We start from the raw sequence: 17641 nt of genomic DNA on the forward strand, positions 1-17641 counted from the left end.
AAAATACTGTTATTTGTACAAATGTAGATGTTTAGACATTCATAATTCTGAAAAATTCAAACTAGAGTGAAGTAAAACACTCGATTCAAGCGAATTCGTACGTGACCAATTCGTAAGCTCATATTTGATCATATCTGATAAGGAAGCTCAACGAAGTTTTGGGAGGTTCAAATTTTATGGCGGTTACACTTTTATTATGAAAAATCGGGACGGGGGTCTGTTGCTGTTGCAGAATTGACTACGGGCCATCTAAAGATGGCAGAGTACCTTGCATCCATTTTTGGGACAGAAAAAGACAAGTAAGTAGTTTACATTTCATTGAGTGTTTTTCGGCTGTTAAGTTCAACAGTTTAGTAAAAACGCAAGATCTCCCACCTCTGAACGAATGCGCGTTGTTTACACGCCGGGAGAAGCTACAATGGCTCAAACGGCTAATGCTTGTGCTATGCTATTGCTAGGTAACAAGCTAACCATAGGGAAGCAGCGCGTCGCTACGGCGGGCATGCTCCAAACCATCCGTGTACTGAGTGTAACTTAACGGTTAGCTTTAACCCTCTCCACGTCGAATTCCGTGGGCCAAATATATTACTTTTGGATTACTTTTTTGAATCATTCAATCATTTCATCGTGTGTTATTTGCATCGTGATCGGCGAGTTACAATGAAAGGCTAAGAATCTCAAACCTTCTCCGCTGATATGATGCTTTGTTTAACAAAATTTGAAGTAATAATGAATAAGAGTCTTCGAAAAACTGCAAAAAATCATTGAAAGTAATGTACCCTAAAGAAGTAGTGAGTGAAGTCATATACGTTTTTATTGGACGTATAATCGCAAATTCGCCAATTGTATACATTCACACTGCCTTACTACTATGACAGAGACCAAAGACACCCCATGTGTAGGTGTAACTCGAATTAGAAATAACCATTACTTCTCCAGTCAAACAAGTGCATTTCGTTAAAGACTATTCCCTTTATTCTTTGAAGTTTCCTTAGAGTTGACAAACTCATTCAGTATTAAGTGTAAATTTTCAAGGACAACTCACCATAAGTAGAGCTCTGCTTCAAGATTCAAAGTGTTTATTGTCATATGTACAGTGAAGAAATGTGTTTTCCTGTACAATGAGATATTCTGAACTCATCATATTTACGTCCTGTTAATGGACAGGATCATACCCATATACATTTGGACCTCGTTTTCCAAACAGTTTGTGAGATTTTATTCTATTCTGGAACATTGGTATGAAATATGGCACAAGTTAAATCCTGGACATTGTAAGTGTACAGTGGTTAACAGTTGCAGACATTTGATAGTATAGTAATGAGTGATCCAGTTCTAGGTTAAGGTACACAGTGCCTTACCCAAGTGTACTCTGTTTTGGTCCCTCGATCTGTGTAGAGAAAATACACCGCAGAATTGTTGTTTCTCAGAGTCTCACAAAGTGGTCTTGCAGGTGACTAAACTGCCTTGGTAAATATGTATCAAAAACCTATGCTTTTATAAATTGGTATCAGGGAATTGAGATGATTGTAACATTTTTATCTGTTCTCCTTTTATTTCAAATATGGTATTATCATTCTTAATCAATTTTTTTACACTATGTTCATTGTCCCCTCCAGAGTTAACTGCTCTTTTTACTTTAAAATTGGTGCCTGTCGACATGGAGATCGCTGCTCTAGGTTACACAATAAGCCAACATTCAGCCAGGTAAGATTATTCATTTGTCTCTAAACAACTTAAGATTTTATAACTACACATGGATATAGGGGATGCAGTATTTGAGAACAGAATGATTAACTCTTTAAGTAATTACGGGAAGAAACGTCTGCAAAGGCAATTGGCAATGTTTTTTTGTATCAAACTCGTAAATGGTCTTATTTATTGAGTGCTCTCAATCCTTGTGATTTCAAAGCACTTTACATGCAATTACATTCGCCTATTCACTCACGCACCAATAGTGGTAGAGCTGCCATGCATCACACTAACCAGACCTTTGGGAGCAACTGGGGGTTCTGTGTCGGCTGTGTCGGAAAGTACGGCATGCAGAAAGGAGGAGCCAGAGATCGAAGCTTCTGGTTATAAGGACGCGTGGTCTACCAACTGAGCCATAGACACGAATAAAAATAATTCTTACTGGCATTTTAATTCCCTTCTTGAAGCTGCACTACTGTCACTGCAATGGCCAATGCAACATCAGGACGAGCTTTGATATTTGGTAACTTTTCTCTAAAAGTCCTCAAAATACAATAAACCTCTACACCAGTATTCTAAGGTTCTGTGGGAAAGGTTGCTAAAATGACCTGTTGGACTTAACATTATTGTTAAAGAAATCTGTGTAGAAAGGAAAAAAGCTGAATTTGTTCAGATCTTTAGTTGTGCTATTTTATGTTTTGATCTCAGTTTTCTATTGCAAACATTTCTTTTGTTAGGCTGTTGTTTGAAAATCACAATACCATTTTTCTGTTAATTTCCGAACGAACAAACTTTTTAAAGTCCTCGTCAGTTTTTTCTAATATCGATAACTTTATTTGAAGGACAAGAAGGAGAAGGTTTACTCCCCCCATGTAGTACCACCTTTGAAGCCTCTCTACAAACTGTTCCTTGCAGTTTTCCATTATCAGCACCTCATCTTTGGATCTTTCTGATGGCGCTTGTGATGCAAGTGATATGCATATAAAGGCATTCCCCTTTCATCACTTAAAACTGAGTTCATGCAGGTCAAAATGAATATAGTAGCTGAATAGAACTACTTAATGTCAAAACCAATGCATAAATAAGGCTAAGACTTTGAACAGAATACAAATTAAGTTATTAGAAGTTGGTATGTGTGAGTTTTGTGACAGCTTCATGTTTAAACAACAGGGGAAATGGACTTATGATGGCTGATGAACCCCTATGATGATCGCAAAACAGCATGGTTGAGATTTGATTGTCACATTGTTAATATCAGATCATTTATTGGTTAGAACAGATTATATTTTGCTTTTGTGATCATCACTTCATGTGCAGTTGCAGCTGAAGTTGTGAACCAAAATAAGAGAATCATTTTTAAAACTAGTTTCAATGACTCATTATCAGTTATCAATCACAAACACAGACAGGGTTAGAATAATTGTATCAAATGTGTATTTTTCAGACTATTACCCTCCTGAACATTTACCGGAACCCTCAGAACAGTGCTCAGTCTGCTGATGGTCTGACCTGTAAGTTTCTTCTTGATTAGCATTCAGAATTTCCTTACAGCATTAGATTTTTCATTTTCATTATCATGTTAAAACGCAGGCTTCTCTCTCTGGCAGGCATCTTATTTATCAGGGAGTAGTTTATACTGCAAATTTATATAATATCCACTGCTAAATCAGTCGTACATATTGTCTATGTTACATGGTTTTGTATATTTACTATACTACTAATTGTAATATGTCAGTTCTTCTCTTCAATGGAGATTTGCTATTCATGTCACCCACTGACCCACACATTTCCTCAGTTTGTGTTTAACATAGACACTTTCGATGAGCAAGTCAATGAATTATGCCCAGCTATCCTTTTATTTTTATTTTCTGGTAATAATTCTCTTTATAACCACTAGGTGCCATCAGTGACATGGAGATGCAGGAGCATTATGATGAGTTCTTTGAGGTAACCTTATGCATTTCTATTCCAATATCTTTTGTATTGTGTGTATGTTTCCTGCAACAAGTGACCACACTGTCTTTAGTATGTTTTTGACATTCAGATAACCTGAATGCTTTTTCTGTCTCAAAATTCAATTTATGGTTTAAATCTTAAAACCTTCAAGAGTAGCCATGTTGAAGTTAAAAAAATAAATAAATAAAATAATATCTATAACTGTTATTTGCTCCTGACACTCATATCTCATATGCTGCATAGCACTTTTGTTCTTGCTTCATTTTTTTCTGCCATCATTGCAGGAAGTCTTCACAGAGATGGAAGAAAAGTACGGTGAGGTGGAGGAAATGAATGTATGTGACAACCTCGGGGATCACCTTGTTGGAAATGTGTACGTGAAGGTGGGTGTTGAATTTAACAAAATATAGCCGTGTTTTTTTTAATTTTATTTACACATTTATTGAACAGGGACAAATGCATTAAACATTCAGTTATAGTATACAAAATGGATGCCATGCATACTGGTTTTAAACCCTTAGTCATGGCTAATTTGGAATCCGTATTCCCGGTTAGGCCCTTACCATTAAAACAAGAATTCAAAAGATAAGTAAAAAATTTATACTAAGAATGCAATGCAGTGTGAACTGGGCGGTGGTTGGAGTGGGGGACCTTGGCAGTCCAATCCTCGGCTGCAGAAGCTGGCTCTTGGGACATGGAATGTCACCTCTCTGGCAGGGAAGGAGCCCAAGCTCGTGCGTGAGGCTGAGAGTTTTGACTAGATATAATCGGACACACCTTGACACAGCAGGGGTCTTGGCAGATCGGAGCTGCAGCCAGTCTGCAACTGTTGGTGCAGCAACCCTGGAACCCGCTGGTGGACCCCTGCGATGAGGGATGCTGTCAAATTGGGCCTTTCTGGCCTGTGGTGGCCCCAGAGGCAGCTGACAGGAGGCATGCGGCTTCTGCATTTGGCGGGGTAAAAACCCAGACGTGGGAGGAGTTCAGGGAGACCATGAAGAACGGCTTGCGGTGGGCATCGAAGAGATTCTGGTCCACCTGCCGGCGGCTCAGGAGCGGAAGCAGTGCTCCATCAACACTGTGTACAGTGGGAGCGGGGGCACTGCTGAACTCAACTCCAGATGTCGTTGATCGATGGCAGGAATACTTACAAGACCACATCAACCCCGTTGAAACCCTTTCCAATGAGGAGGCAAAGCTGGGGGACTCTGGGGTGGACAAATCTCTTTGCGGGGTTGAAGTTGCCGAAGCAGTCAAAAAGCTCTTTGTTAGTGGGGCCCCGGGGATGTATGAGGTCCGCCCTGGGTTCCTCAAGGTTCTGGATGCTGTAGGGCTGTCCTGGCTGACAGGCCTCTACCGCATTGCGTGGATATTGGGGACATTGCCGCTGGACTGGCAGACCAGGGTGGTGATTGAAGGGTGTGCTCCAACTTTAGGGGGATGGGATAAATAAAGTTGTTCTCATCTCATCTCTCCTCAGCCTCACTTGTAAGGTCTATTCAGCAGTTATGGAGAAGAGGGTCCGCTGGGTCATTGAACCTTGGATCCAGGAGGAGCAGTGTGGTTTTCATCCTGGCCGTGGAATAATGGACCAGCTGTATACCCTCGGCAGGGTCCTGAGGGGGGCATGGGAGTTTGCCCAACCAATGTACATGTATTTTATGGATCTGGGGAAGGGATTCGACCATGTACCACGGGTAATCTTGCGGGGGGGAAGCTCCGGGAGTATGGGATACCAAATTCTGTTATACAGGCTGTTCAGTCCCTGTATGAGCAGTGTCGGAGCTCGGTCTGCATTGCCGGTTGTAAGTTGGACCTGTGTCCACTGAGAGTTGGACTCCGCCAGGGCTGCCCTTTGTCTCCGATTCTGTTCATAACTTTTATGGACAGAATTTCTTGGGGCAGCCAGGGCGTTGAGGGGATCTGGTTTGTCGGCCGCAGGATCGAGTCTCTGCTTTTTGCGGATGATGTGGTTCTGTTGGGTTCATCAGACCATGATCTCCAGCTCTCACTGGAGTGGTTCTCAGCTAGTGTGAAGTGGCTACGATGAGGATCATTACCTCCAAATGGGTGGAATGCCCACTCCGAGTTGGGGATATGAACCAGCCCCGAATGGAAGAGTTCAAGTATCTCGCCATCTTGTTCACATGTGAGGGGAGGATGGAGCGGGAGATCGACAGGTGGCGCCTGCAGTGATCTGGACTCTGTACTGGTCTGTCGTGGTGAAGAGGGAGCTGAGCCAGAAGGTGAAGCTCTGAATTTACTGGTCGATCTATGTTCCCACACTCAACTATGGTCACGAGCCGTAGGTAGTGACCAAAAGAATGAGATTGCATATACACGCGTCCAGAATGAGTTTTTTCTGCAGGGTGGCTGGACTCTCCCTGAGAGATAAGGTGAGAAGTTTGGTCTTCCGGGAGGAGCTTGGAGTAGAGCTGCTGCTCCTCCACATAGAGAGGAGTCAGACGAGGTGGCTCCGGCATCTGGTCAGGATGCCTCCTGGGCGCCTCCTAAGGGAGGTATTCCGTGCATGTCCATCTGATAGGAGACCATGGGGAAGACGTAGGACACACTGGAGAGAATATGTCTCCAGACTGGCCTGGGAACGCCTTGGGGTACCCCCAGAGGACTTGGACCATGTGGTGGGAGAGAAGGGTCTGGGCCTCACTGCTGCCCCCGTGACCCGACTCAGGATAAGCGAAGGAAGCTGGATAGATGGATGGATCTATATTAAAAATGCGAAACTATAAAAACAAAGACAAAAACAGAAGAACGTAGCTGAATGAAGGCAGGAAACTAAAATACTGTTGCATGACAGTTTGCAGGTCTGTTCAGGGGCTGTTTCAATTTTAGCCATTGTTTTACATGTGTGTTTAAAACCTCGAGTTCTGTGGTGTTTTGATACTAAGTCTTTTCGTGAAATATAATTAGTCTCTTTATTTCTTTCTTAAGTTCCGTAATGAGGAAGATGCAGAGAAGGCTGTGATAGACTTGAATAACCGGTGGTTTAACGGACAGCCCATCCACGCTGAACTCTCTCCGGTCACAGACTTCAGAGAAGCATGCTGTCGCCAATATGAAATGGGGTGAGTGTTAAGCTAGAGGAAATAGTATGTTTGTCAAAAAATGTCTTCAAATAAAAATTGGAAGCCTCATCAAACCAAATACAAAGACCAACCATTGATTTAAGGCAGCTGCCAAAGATATAGTCTGGTGATTGATGTGATACTAAAAAATTGCCATCAGTTCCCTATATTTTGACCTGTTTACTTAAAATGGGTCATGCTTAGAAAAAGGTCAAAGGGTCAGGGCTCCTGCTTCAACCTCTTTTCATGCTGTATATGTAAGTTGTCATCTCTCTGAAGGGAATGCACTCGGGGTGGCTTCTGCAACTTCATGCACCTGAAGCCCATCTCACGTGAGCTGAGGAGAGAACTCTACGGACGCCGGAAGAAAGGGTATGAAACATTTATGACTTTAACATTAAGCACTTAGACAAACATATCTCAGTAGTTGTCATTGCATCTTGAAAAATGCTGATGTTTTTCCAACAAGTGGTGCTTTGAAGACAATTAGGTGGAGAGCAATGCACCCGATCACAACAGCTACCTCTCTCTTTGTCAGCCATCACAGGAATCGTTCACGTTCTCGAGAGAGACGATCTCGTTCCCGGGACAGAGGTCGAGGAGGCGGTCGTGACCATGAGAGACGTCGCTCCAGAGACAGAGAGCGTTCAGGCCGATTCTGAACCACAAAGCTGCAACTACTTGTCCTTCCATTCCAGCATCATCAAGTATCTCCATAATTTTTTAAAGTTTGTACCCTCCCTGATCTGCTCTTGGACAAATTCAAAGGTACTGAATTATAAAGCTGTGACAGTGTTGAGGAACGTCTTGATTTCTGAAGTGATTTTCACTCCATTAAATGCTGCGTTTTTACAAATAATGCGTCTGGTGTGACTCTTACAACATTTATGTGGATATTTTTACTAAAGTCACATATGATACACTCCGCTTTGTTTCAAAAGACTCAAGACAGAAATATCTAAATTGTCCAAATAGAGACTATTACATGTTGAAATGAACTGCAATTACAGAAGCATACATGTTTTGAGTTTGAAGTTTTTGAATCTCTGTGTTGAAGAATGGAGGCATTCTCCAAAGTTTCTTGCCAGAACAAGCAAGTTCCAGGACATTTCTTTCTGGAACAACATGCCCTTACTTTTATACCTGAATTAAATTTCCCCGTGCCCAACAGAAAGGAAACTGGTGTGACGTAGTCTGATAAATAATGGAAAACAAAATTGTACTTTAAAATGAAGGTGCAAATCATTCAAATGCTAAAATGCTAGTATTTACCCAGTAAGATCAGAAATATATGCAAAGCAGCTGTTGTGTAATTACTGGTTCTGTGTTTATGACCAGAGGAACTGGAAAGATTTGAGCCATTTACAGTTCAGTGCTCTTTGTTACAACATTATTAAAGTTGTGTAACCAATTCTGCACCTTAAAATAGTTAAAAAGTTTTATTCTCTTCAAAAAAGTCTTAACAGTTACAATTTTTGTTTGTCATGAAATCAATCCATGTACATGTGGACATGGTAACCAAGGCTACACCTAAACGCTCATATCATCAAAAATAACTATAATCTCCCACAGATTTGTCAAATTAATTGTCTTTATGCAAATACTCATTCTGGCCAAATATGTCAAGAAGCATAGTAATGTTATATTTATTGCTCTAGGGTTTGTTTACAAATGTTAGGCATTGCAGCTTATAATGTAAATATTTACATTTTCTCATGGGGTAGGTGATTGAAACATCACAGTTTGGATGAACCTGAATTTTTTGCAACAGTATGTGTGTTTGGAAAGTATGAAGGACATGTTGGTACTCTGAGCTCCTCATTCGAGGTTTTTTGTTTTTGCATTTGAATTAGAGGTTGATTATTGACTTAGTTTTCTTACACACTCCTTCACAACCTGAAATGAGAAGAAAGTCAAAAAGCTCTATTGATGTGCTGACTTATTGGATGTTTCCTTTATAAGAGATTATAAGAAACTCAAAGGTAGGAAAACTTTCTAATTCTGATTGAATTTCACAGATATTTGACTGCAAAGTTACACAACTGGCAAATCTTGTCATCTTTGCAGAGGGAACATCTACTTTTCTTTAGTGACCTTTCACCTGCAGATGGAGCTATAGTATACATTCTAAAGTGATGGCACCGGGCTTGTTTTTTCAAAAATATTGACAGCAAGAAGTCTAAAGTTCACAGGTTTTTTGAGTTATTCTGGCGCCAGGCTTGCTTTTTAGAAATATTGACAGCAGGAAGGCTTAAGTTCTTGTTTTTTGAGTTATTCTCTACAGGAAAATATGTTGCTTGAACAGGGTCGATCGGTGTGGTTCATATAGCTGGTGAAAGCCCCTCTCATCTGATTTGGGGAAATCATCAGTTTTCTCACATTAAAAACACTTTCTTTTTATGTTCCAATCTGATCTATATTGTAGATCCCCCACATGTCATCTATGCTCAAACACAAACACACAATGGGAAACTCTAGCCCTACCCATTTACATGGGGAGAGTCACAAAGCCACAGATCAAACTTTTTGAACCACATGCACACACCTCTATCTGAAAGTATCTCCACAAGTGAATTAATTATCAATATCAGTATGCATACAAAATCCCTTTTTACTTATAGCCCAAGTAGGAAATTCCAAGGAGGCTAAATTGTCAAAATGTACAACATTAATATTTAGAAAGAATATATATGGAGTTACCGGTTTAAGTGGAAAAATAAAGCTCTGTGTGTGTGTGTGTGTGTATATGTACATATAAATGTATACAGCACCAGAAGCCTGTTTGAACGTAGATTGACCAAAATATACTATCAGCGCAGAATGTAATAAAGCAAAAAATGCACTAAGAAAGCACTAATTCAAAGAGAATAATTTTGGTATATGGTATAATCTATCCACAATAATTATAGAATCAATATAAATTTCCTATGTTATCATTTTTGTACAATAACAATCCCCTACCATTAAACCTTGATGGGTATCTGGTCCAACTGCTCAGACACTTCCTGGTTAGGTGGCAACATGGCAAGTCTGATGTTCATCTGCACTTGTGTGAAATGGCTCGTTTAACAACCATTTTTTCCACATTTTGAGACACCCCTTTCGCCAAACGCTTGTTGGCTCATTGGCACATCCGAATTGCCCCAGTTCCCCAAGCAGCCTGTTTCACCAGTTTACCAGGGGTGGCTCTGCCTTTCACATAAACTAGCTAACACATTAAACTCTAGACTGTGGCAATACTTTGCTGGGCCTGTCTTTCCACTATTAATCCTCTGATTTGAAAACCTTTAACAATTGGGTATTACCTTTTTTTGTTTCTTTTAGGTTTCAGATGAAAAATAAGCACTGACAATGATTAGAAAATACTGTATTTTTAAGTACCACTACCTTGAAACTGTATATGACTGGTATAGTCTAACAGGGTTTAGTTTGGTTAGAATTGCTTCCTTGGGCAAGGAATGTGTTTTTGAAATCATGCAAATCCACATGATATAAAAGACCCATCAACACTTGCTTGACAATGGCGCACGCATGCAACACACACCGTGGTGAGAATGACACATCTCTGTCTGAGAGGCACAAATTTCACTCTGTCGTTTTCCGAGCCAGTGCACACCTACAGGCCGCAACGGAGAAGGCTCTTCAACGGGTTTCGCCTACGGTTATGTCGCACAGAGAAACCCAGGCATCTTGTCCTATGGTGCCAGTGTCAGTAACAGCCTGCCTTGCCTCCCGGCAACCATTATCTAACACACAGGGCTGAAGTCAATAGGTTGTGGCGCCTGAAATCACGACCCTTTGACTGGAAGTGTTACATTTGCGTCAGTGCTTCAAACTATTCAAGCTCTGATCTCTTATCACAGCTACTGGATCGACTCAGATCAATCAATAGGCATGAAAATAGCTCAGACCTGTAGAGTGATACCGTGCCATGAAACATTTTTGGTTGGAAGAGAAACACAAAATTGTTGACGCTACAGAGAGGATGAAAATCTTTAAAATGTAAAATCTAAGGAAGGATAATCCTCTTGAATGTCACACAGCATAGAACAAAAGAAAATGTAAGAAGACATCTATCAGAGTTTAATTTAAATGCATTTCATTCAGCATGAAATAAGTTCAATGCATAATTATATTGTGTATCTTTTGCAATGCAACCTTTTTTTTTAATTTCATCTTAAAAGTTCACGTTAAAACATTTAAGCTACAAAACAGTATGAAAAACATCTGATCTATCGAAACCAGTTTTTCTTGAATGTGTCATTTCAGTTCCAGGTTTTTGAGCATGATAGAGGAAATACCTCTTTAGCTGACAGGAATTTCAACACAGTGGGAGGAATTGTGAGGCATCACAGGGTTTTTATGTTGCCGTGAGGTAGGAGAAGGAGTTGACCCAAGAAGATGAAAGCGTCCTGGTTTTCATGTTCTCATTTGAGTCATCCCCTTGTCAAAGTGTATAAATCAGAACCAAATTCCAGGAAACTATAGCTTGTGAACTCTGGTCCCTATGTTACTTATTTCCTCTGTTTTATTTCTTCTCTCCCATGATCACAGTGTAAGGCAGCAAACAGAGTAAATACATGAAAATAAGTCATTTTTATAGCTGTTATTAAGTGATAAAGATGTGAAAGAAAATTTTGACGGAAATTGAGAATTTGATAGAAAAAAAGTGAAACACATTGAGAATAGTGTGGCTTGATCTGACACTGGACCCTTAGGTCCAAAGTCTGAAGGTTATTTATACACATTATGAACAGGGGTCAAGGGTCATGTAGCTCTCAGAAAACGCCTTTCCTCTTTCATTATTTTTCCACAGCATATAACGCTGTATTTCTGCACTGTCTGTCCCTGTCCTGGAGTTGATGTCAATTTTTCGGTTCAAATTGAGCCCATTCTTAACACAGTGAATAAGACATTTGTTCTTGATTCATTTTGAAATGTTTATTTCCATTTATTATGTGATTAGTAATCTATGCTCTAACATGCGCTTGAAGAGTCTGGCTGTCACAAGGCTTTTTTTCCATTCCTCTCATGTTCTGCCTCCGTCTGGTCTCCTCCCTCCTCGGTCTACCCAAACAGAGGCCAACAGAGATGACTTGGCAACTGGTTAAGATGTTTTGGCAAGAGAAATACAGTATAATGAATATCACTTAACACCAGATAGACATAATCAAATCAGAAATCAGGATTTGGAAACACCTTACTATAGATGGGGAAGAGGAGCTATTAGGTAGTGAGTACTGATTAATTGATTGAATTATTTGATGCCTATCTGTTTTCACACGTAATCAGGATTTAGACCCGTTGCCTTTTCACTTCTTTTGAACTCAGATGATTGATTTCATATCTTTGAGGGTATTTTTCCCTGACTGAATGACCCCACTGCTGGCTCTCGCAGGTAAATTCTGTGCCCCGCCTCAGCCTGGTAAATCTGCTTTGGACTCCTCTCGGACCAGTGGCACTGATTTCCACCAAATGCATTAGAAAATAAGGAATTGAGGCAGTAAATGGAGATATTTTTAAATTAAGCAATATATATAATGTCAACATGTATGTCTAACACGCACATGTTTGAATTTGCTGCATATTACAACAGCAACAATCCCTGGACAGAGGCGACTTTCCCCCTCAGGTATCATTTCGCTTGACACACGATAAAAGTATGCGTTTGAACCAACAACAGGAGTTGAAATTGACGTAAATTTGACAAACAAACATCAGAGACTGGAAGGTTTAAACTTAACCTTTTGAACAAGCGTCACTCCAGTGACAAAATTTTAGTGTTTGGCATCCTGTGACCGAGTGGTATCTTAATATGTTAGAAATTTCCCAAGTAGACCAAAGTAACAGATTCTCCCTCGAAAATGTGTGAATTTTTTTATTCACACAAAAATATGTGGAAGGCGGGAGAATTCAGCCTTGCTTGACGCAATTGTTGAGCCCCTCTCACTCGCTGCCCATTAGCTCAACACCTGTATCGGATTTATTGGCAGTCTACAGCCGAGGGAAAAAAATAACTGCCTCTATATTCTCTATCATTTATGATTTATAGCAAATAGTTGTGACACTACTTCACTGGGCCAGGGTGAAAAATATCAGTATCAGCCTGCAGTGTGTAACTTTCACACACAAGCAGTATAATTTGATGATTCAACCACACATGCATACATCAGCTGGTTCAAATTGCTGAGATAGTAATGAAATAATACAGTTTTGTAACCCACATACACAAGATGTAAGACAATGGGGAGGTTAGTTGTGGGTGTGACACAGACATTCAAAGTGGAGACTGGACTTGATCAGAGATCAGTTTTTTGCCTCTTCTCGTTTGCAGTGGTGATGGGCAGGCTGACAGTTGAGGTTAAACAGGAATCTCCATGATGTTTGCATGTTTGATCTTTAGTGAGAGCACGGAACAGGTTGAGGAAAATCTAGAAAGGTGGACATTTGCTCTGGGAAGAAGAGGAATGAAGGTTACTTGCTGACAGAACGTATGTGAGGTTCTCTTTGGGAGTGATGGGGATGGATCAGTCAGGAATGAGTCCATCAGAGGAACATCACATGCTGGATGTTTTGGAAAAAAGGTCATAGAAGTCAGACTGAAATGACTTGGTGACGTACAGAGGAGGGATAGTAAATATATCGGTAGACGGATGCTGGAATTGGACCTGTCAGACAGGAGATTTAGAGGAAGACCAAGGAGATGATTTATGGATGCAGTGAAAGAGGACATGAAGTTAGTTTGTGTATGAGAAGAGGATGCAGAGAATAGGGTTATGTGGGAGGTTAATTCGCTGTGGTGATCCCTGAAGGGCAAAGCTGAAAGGAAAAGAGGAATAGAAAAGAAGGGTTTGTAACCGATATTTGACACAAGGTGTTGTGAACCAGGCGTTGATTTTCAACCAACGATTTGTTTGACTGTTTTTTTTTCATTCTAAACAAAATAATTGCTGGTCTTGTTAATGCCGTTCCTTTATTCTTACGAACAATTTACAACTGTCCGCTTATCATTTCAAGAAGGAAATTCAGGCGTTCACAATATGATTTATATTTGCTCTTAAAGCCACCTGGCCCTGCTCCTCTCCTACAGGGTGTTCCTACCAAATCTGGTCTGCATTTTAGTGTGTGATATTGATGACAGGCAGGAAAACCACTGTCTTACTGAACGAAACCATGCAAGTGGGGCTTGAATTCAAATGCAGAGGGCTGATGAGGAAATTATAGTTTCATCTGTAAATCCCCAAAACCTATAAGGCAGGGTTCTTGCACAGCATCCATGAGGTGCCTTGCCAGCAGAGATTACACAGCAGCCAGGTTTTCCTAGATGATGGTCCAGGATCTGGCGACATCCCCAAATATTTAGCTATTCATCCACAAAGAGCTGTTGTTATTACAGATCCCTGACACCAACATGACTCACTTCAGCGTCTTGACTTCGCTATTGAATTAAAAAAAGACTTAAATGCTGTCTAGTCTGCCCACTCAGAATTCTAAAAAAGGTCATATTCAATATTTACGTTGACATAAAGGAGGACATGCTGTTCAACTTAACTGCTGTTACACATGAAAGAGGGATAAACAGTGAAGTGATGTCATGAATGCTTAGCCTATGGAAAGGCATGCAGGCTCTTTTTAGGTGTGCCGTTAAACCAACTCCTAGGGATCTCTAATATCAGAACTAAGTTCATGATCATGTATATGCAGATCACCCAGTCAGGATGGACCTAATAAGATGGGGTAAAAACTGTCGTCACAGAGATTTGATACTTCTAGTCCTTGCACTTTGCAAGATGTTAAGATAAAGCCTTTAAATAGCATTTTCTCTTTAGAACACAGAACTCAAGTACAGCGGAAACCTCATCACACAGGTCATATCAGTAGTGTGAAAGATGCAAAATGAATGGGGGCAGGGTTGAATATGCATGCGTTATCACTCCAACTTGTCTGTAACTCATAGTTAGGCTTTTGGGAAACATGATCAGAATTATTCTGTCTGAATAGTTACACATTACTGATAATGTACACAAAAAAGTTAGCATTATGGTGCACATGTTGAAAAGGAAAAGGCCAATAATTTTGCTTAAATTGCTTGCATTTTTAAAAATACTGACTCTAAATTGCAATAAAAACATTTCTTTCAAATGTTCCTGAAAATTTGATCAAAATGACCGCAATCGAGGCTCACAAATGAACATGTATTTTGCGGAGAATTGCAATGAAATGTGGTAAAACCTAATGAATATTAGTCAGAAAAAGGTTACGCCTTGTTGTGCCAAGCTTTCACTGATTAGCATTTAAGTACTAAGATAGTTACTCATTTAGTGTTGCTCTGACATTTACATTACATGATAAGATAACAAAGCAGTCCCCTTGCTCATATCTGACATGGGAACTTGAAAGCTGTATGATCTCACAGAATCTTCATTCATTGTTTCGCTCATTCAGGGGTTTCCTAAACCAGCATACCAAACTGAGGTGGCTTAGAAAAGAACTCCGCAAACAGGACCATGACATTTTATGACCTTTTGCACAACACTGTACCTACAATTTCTTAAAAACCTTTGTGCACAAGAGGGTTAGCCGATCAGATGTCAGATAGACAAGAATCTGGAAATGTCGGGTGGATACATGCAGCACTTTATATTAACTAATGATCCAACTGTGTGAGTTTTACACAGAAACCCTAAAGAAAAATGTTGCCAGGGCAGGGAACCACCAGTGATAAAAAAAAAAATCTGCCAAACATGCATACAGTTGTGCCTTTTGTGGAGAATTTGACACTGACGTGCAGTGAAAGGCAGAGGCGGTGCATTAGATGGATTGTAGAACTGCTGTAAGTCATACAGTGCTGCTGGGTCAGCGCACCCAGACAGGCGCTGCTCTCCAGGTTGTGTAGGAGTCTCTCAGGGGACAATCAGGCTTTTTCTGTTACGAAACCAAGAGTTCATTGGAAGCAGCTTTTCAATGCTTTATGAGATACTGAGACCAACCTCAGTAACTCATCACTGCAGAGTGTCATCTGGGAGCTGCACTACTTTGGTTATAAAATGTTTTCAAATCAGACAGCTATTAACAGATTATCCCCGGACGTCGGTACTTTAAGTTTTAGAATTGTAGAGAATTAGCGTATATGGTTCAGTGTCTGTCAAGGGTGGGAGAAATGCACATCATTGATGTGAGTCAGTCTTTTCCATTTTGAGAGCCCCCATCCTCCCATCTGTGTTTTTAATCTCTTACGTCAATGCCTCTAGACTGACACTGGGTTTTCCCACTCAAACCCTCGTGAGAGCTTCTGCTTCATTGCTGCAAGCACCGCACTAACAGTCTGATGGCCTTCAGTACGGGCCGCAGCGAAACCTTCAGTGGAAATAGTGAGCAAACTTCCTGACTCCAACTTTTATTGTAAGGCTTCGTTGACAACAACAACAAACAGATGTTTGTTCAGAACAAAAGCACCAACATAGTGAAATTTTTTTTCCTTCTGTGAAATTATCATAAGATCACGATGAAAACAGGATGTGTGCTCACTTCCTTCAAAGAGAGTTCCTGCCACTTGAAGGCATGCAGTAACTGAGACGGGAAATATCTGATCTAGCTGAGAGCAGCCACGTCTGCTGCAGTCCCGAGGAAAGGATTCTAAAAGTAACTCCCTATGAGATGGTCATGGACAAATTGGAAACTAAAGCATTATGGGCCAGAAGTCTGTGATAGAGAGCAATCAATTACACCAACAAATTTGAAATAGGCTCATTTCCAATGAGGGGGAAAAATATGGCTCGTCCGAAATGACAGCTTGACTACTGTCTACCTTTGTCCTATATCCAACCCATTTTCCTGCACTCTGGCCGCTGTATAAAAACACATGACCCACTTAGAGAGGCTCACACTCTCTGAAACGCTTACTTTCACTCTCTCACACGCACACACACACATCCACCCCCACACACTCCTCTTCAGATGAAGGTTCTGAAAAATGAAAGCTGACCTTCCGTGAACTGTGTCGCTGACGTCATTGAAAGCTGATGACCTCACGTATCCGCTGCAGCCTGGGGAGGTGACAGACAGGTGACATGGATGAACAAACAAGCGGAGGAGTCGAGCGCGAGGGAGGTTTTCTGACCTGCAGTCAGGAGTGAAAAAATTGTTGGTTATGGGTGTTAGGGTTGGGAAGGAATGTGCTCATTGTTGTAGTAAAGTGTGAAGTTCTTATATGCCATGGACCTCATTTTCAGAGTACTGTTATCACGAGGTTACAAAACCACCTCTACCACTTCTGCATTCTTTAACTGTGAGATCTCTGTACTTTACCTTTGAACGTTACCCTTTAGAACTGGGAGGAGAGCATTTCTTGGCAGTGCCATGTGTTCCAGATGTGCTGTACATATGCATATGATGAATATGCAAGAGAGCAATCTCACTCATCAATTGATTTTTGACAGATTTCAGAATTTCAGGTCATTGTTAGAGCAGTAACAAAAATGAGCATGTGGTTTTAAAAAAAAAAAAAGGATCTTAATTCTGAAACCAAGCAGGAAAGAAAAATGGCAAGAGTGTTGTGCAACTGCAAATCTAACGGGTTTGCACAATAATATAGCTGCGGCACCCGAGTCTCGCTCAAGATGGCTGCGGCCGAAGACAGTTGGAACCCTTCTGCAGGTGAAGGCTGGTCAGACTTTGCTGCCCCACTCTGATGAGGTGTTAAGGTTAAGGTGCTTAGAGGAATTCCATCTTTGAAAAGTCTGCATCATTGTATTTAGCGTAGTTCCTAGTTGTAGCTCGTGGCACAAAATGATATTGTTAATTGAATCAATCATCAGTGGGGAGCTTATTTTTTAATATCAAAGTGACAAGCCATTGTGAAACCAGCTAATTTGTATTACTTTTGGCGAATAAGAAACTTTAAAGTT

General features: G+C 40.7%; 1 protein-coding gene across 1 annotated transcript; it reads left to right on the plus strand.

Annotated features, from left to right (window-relative positions):
- The first annotated feature begins 239 nt into the window (after positions 1-239).
- On the plus strand, positions 240-7899 carry u2af1 (U2 small nuclear RNA auxiliary factor 1). Its single transcript, XM_086144560.1, has 8 exons — positions 240-299; positions 1620-1707; positions 3137-3203; positions 3590-3639; positions 3933-4031; positions 6601-6734; positions 7014-7106; positions 7273-7899. Exons 1-8 carry the CDS (start codon positions 256-258, stop codon positions 7394-7396), a joined length of 699 nt encoding a protein of 232 aa, XP_086000686.1. The 5' UTR covers positions 240-255; the 3' UTR covers positions 7397-7899.
- The last annotated feature ends 9742 nt before the right edge of the window (positions 7900-17641 follow it).

Source organism: Fistularia commersonii, chromosome 4, assembly GCF_037954325.1.
Source record: "Fistularia commersonii isolate RoL2024-O1a breed Wild chromosome 4, RoL_Fcom_v1.0, whole genome shotgun sequence".
Lineage (NCBI taxonomy): Eukaryota > Metazoa > Chordata > Actinopteri > Syngnathiformes > Fistulariidae > Fistularia > Fistularia commersonii.

Excerpts from the sequence above, each read along its gene's own strand:
- u2af1 (XM_086144560.1), top strand. The coding sequence starts at position 256 with ATGGCAGAGTACCTTGCATCCATTTTTGGGACAGAAAAAGACAA. Across the intron at positions 3,640-3,932 it reads ATTATGATGAGTTCTTTGAG|GAAGTCTTCACAGAGATGGA; the intron begins GTAACCTTATGC and ends CCATCATTGCAG. Across the intron at positions 4,032-6,600 it reads TTGGAAATGTGTACGTGAAG|TTCCGTAATGAGGAAGATGC; the intron begins GTGGGTGTTGAA and ends TTCTTTCTTAAG.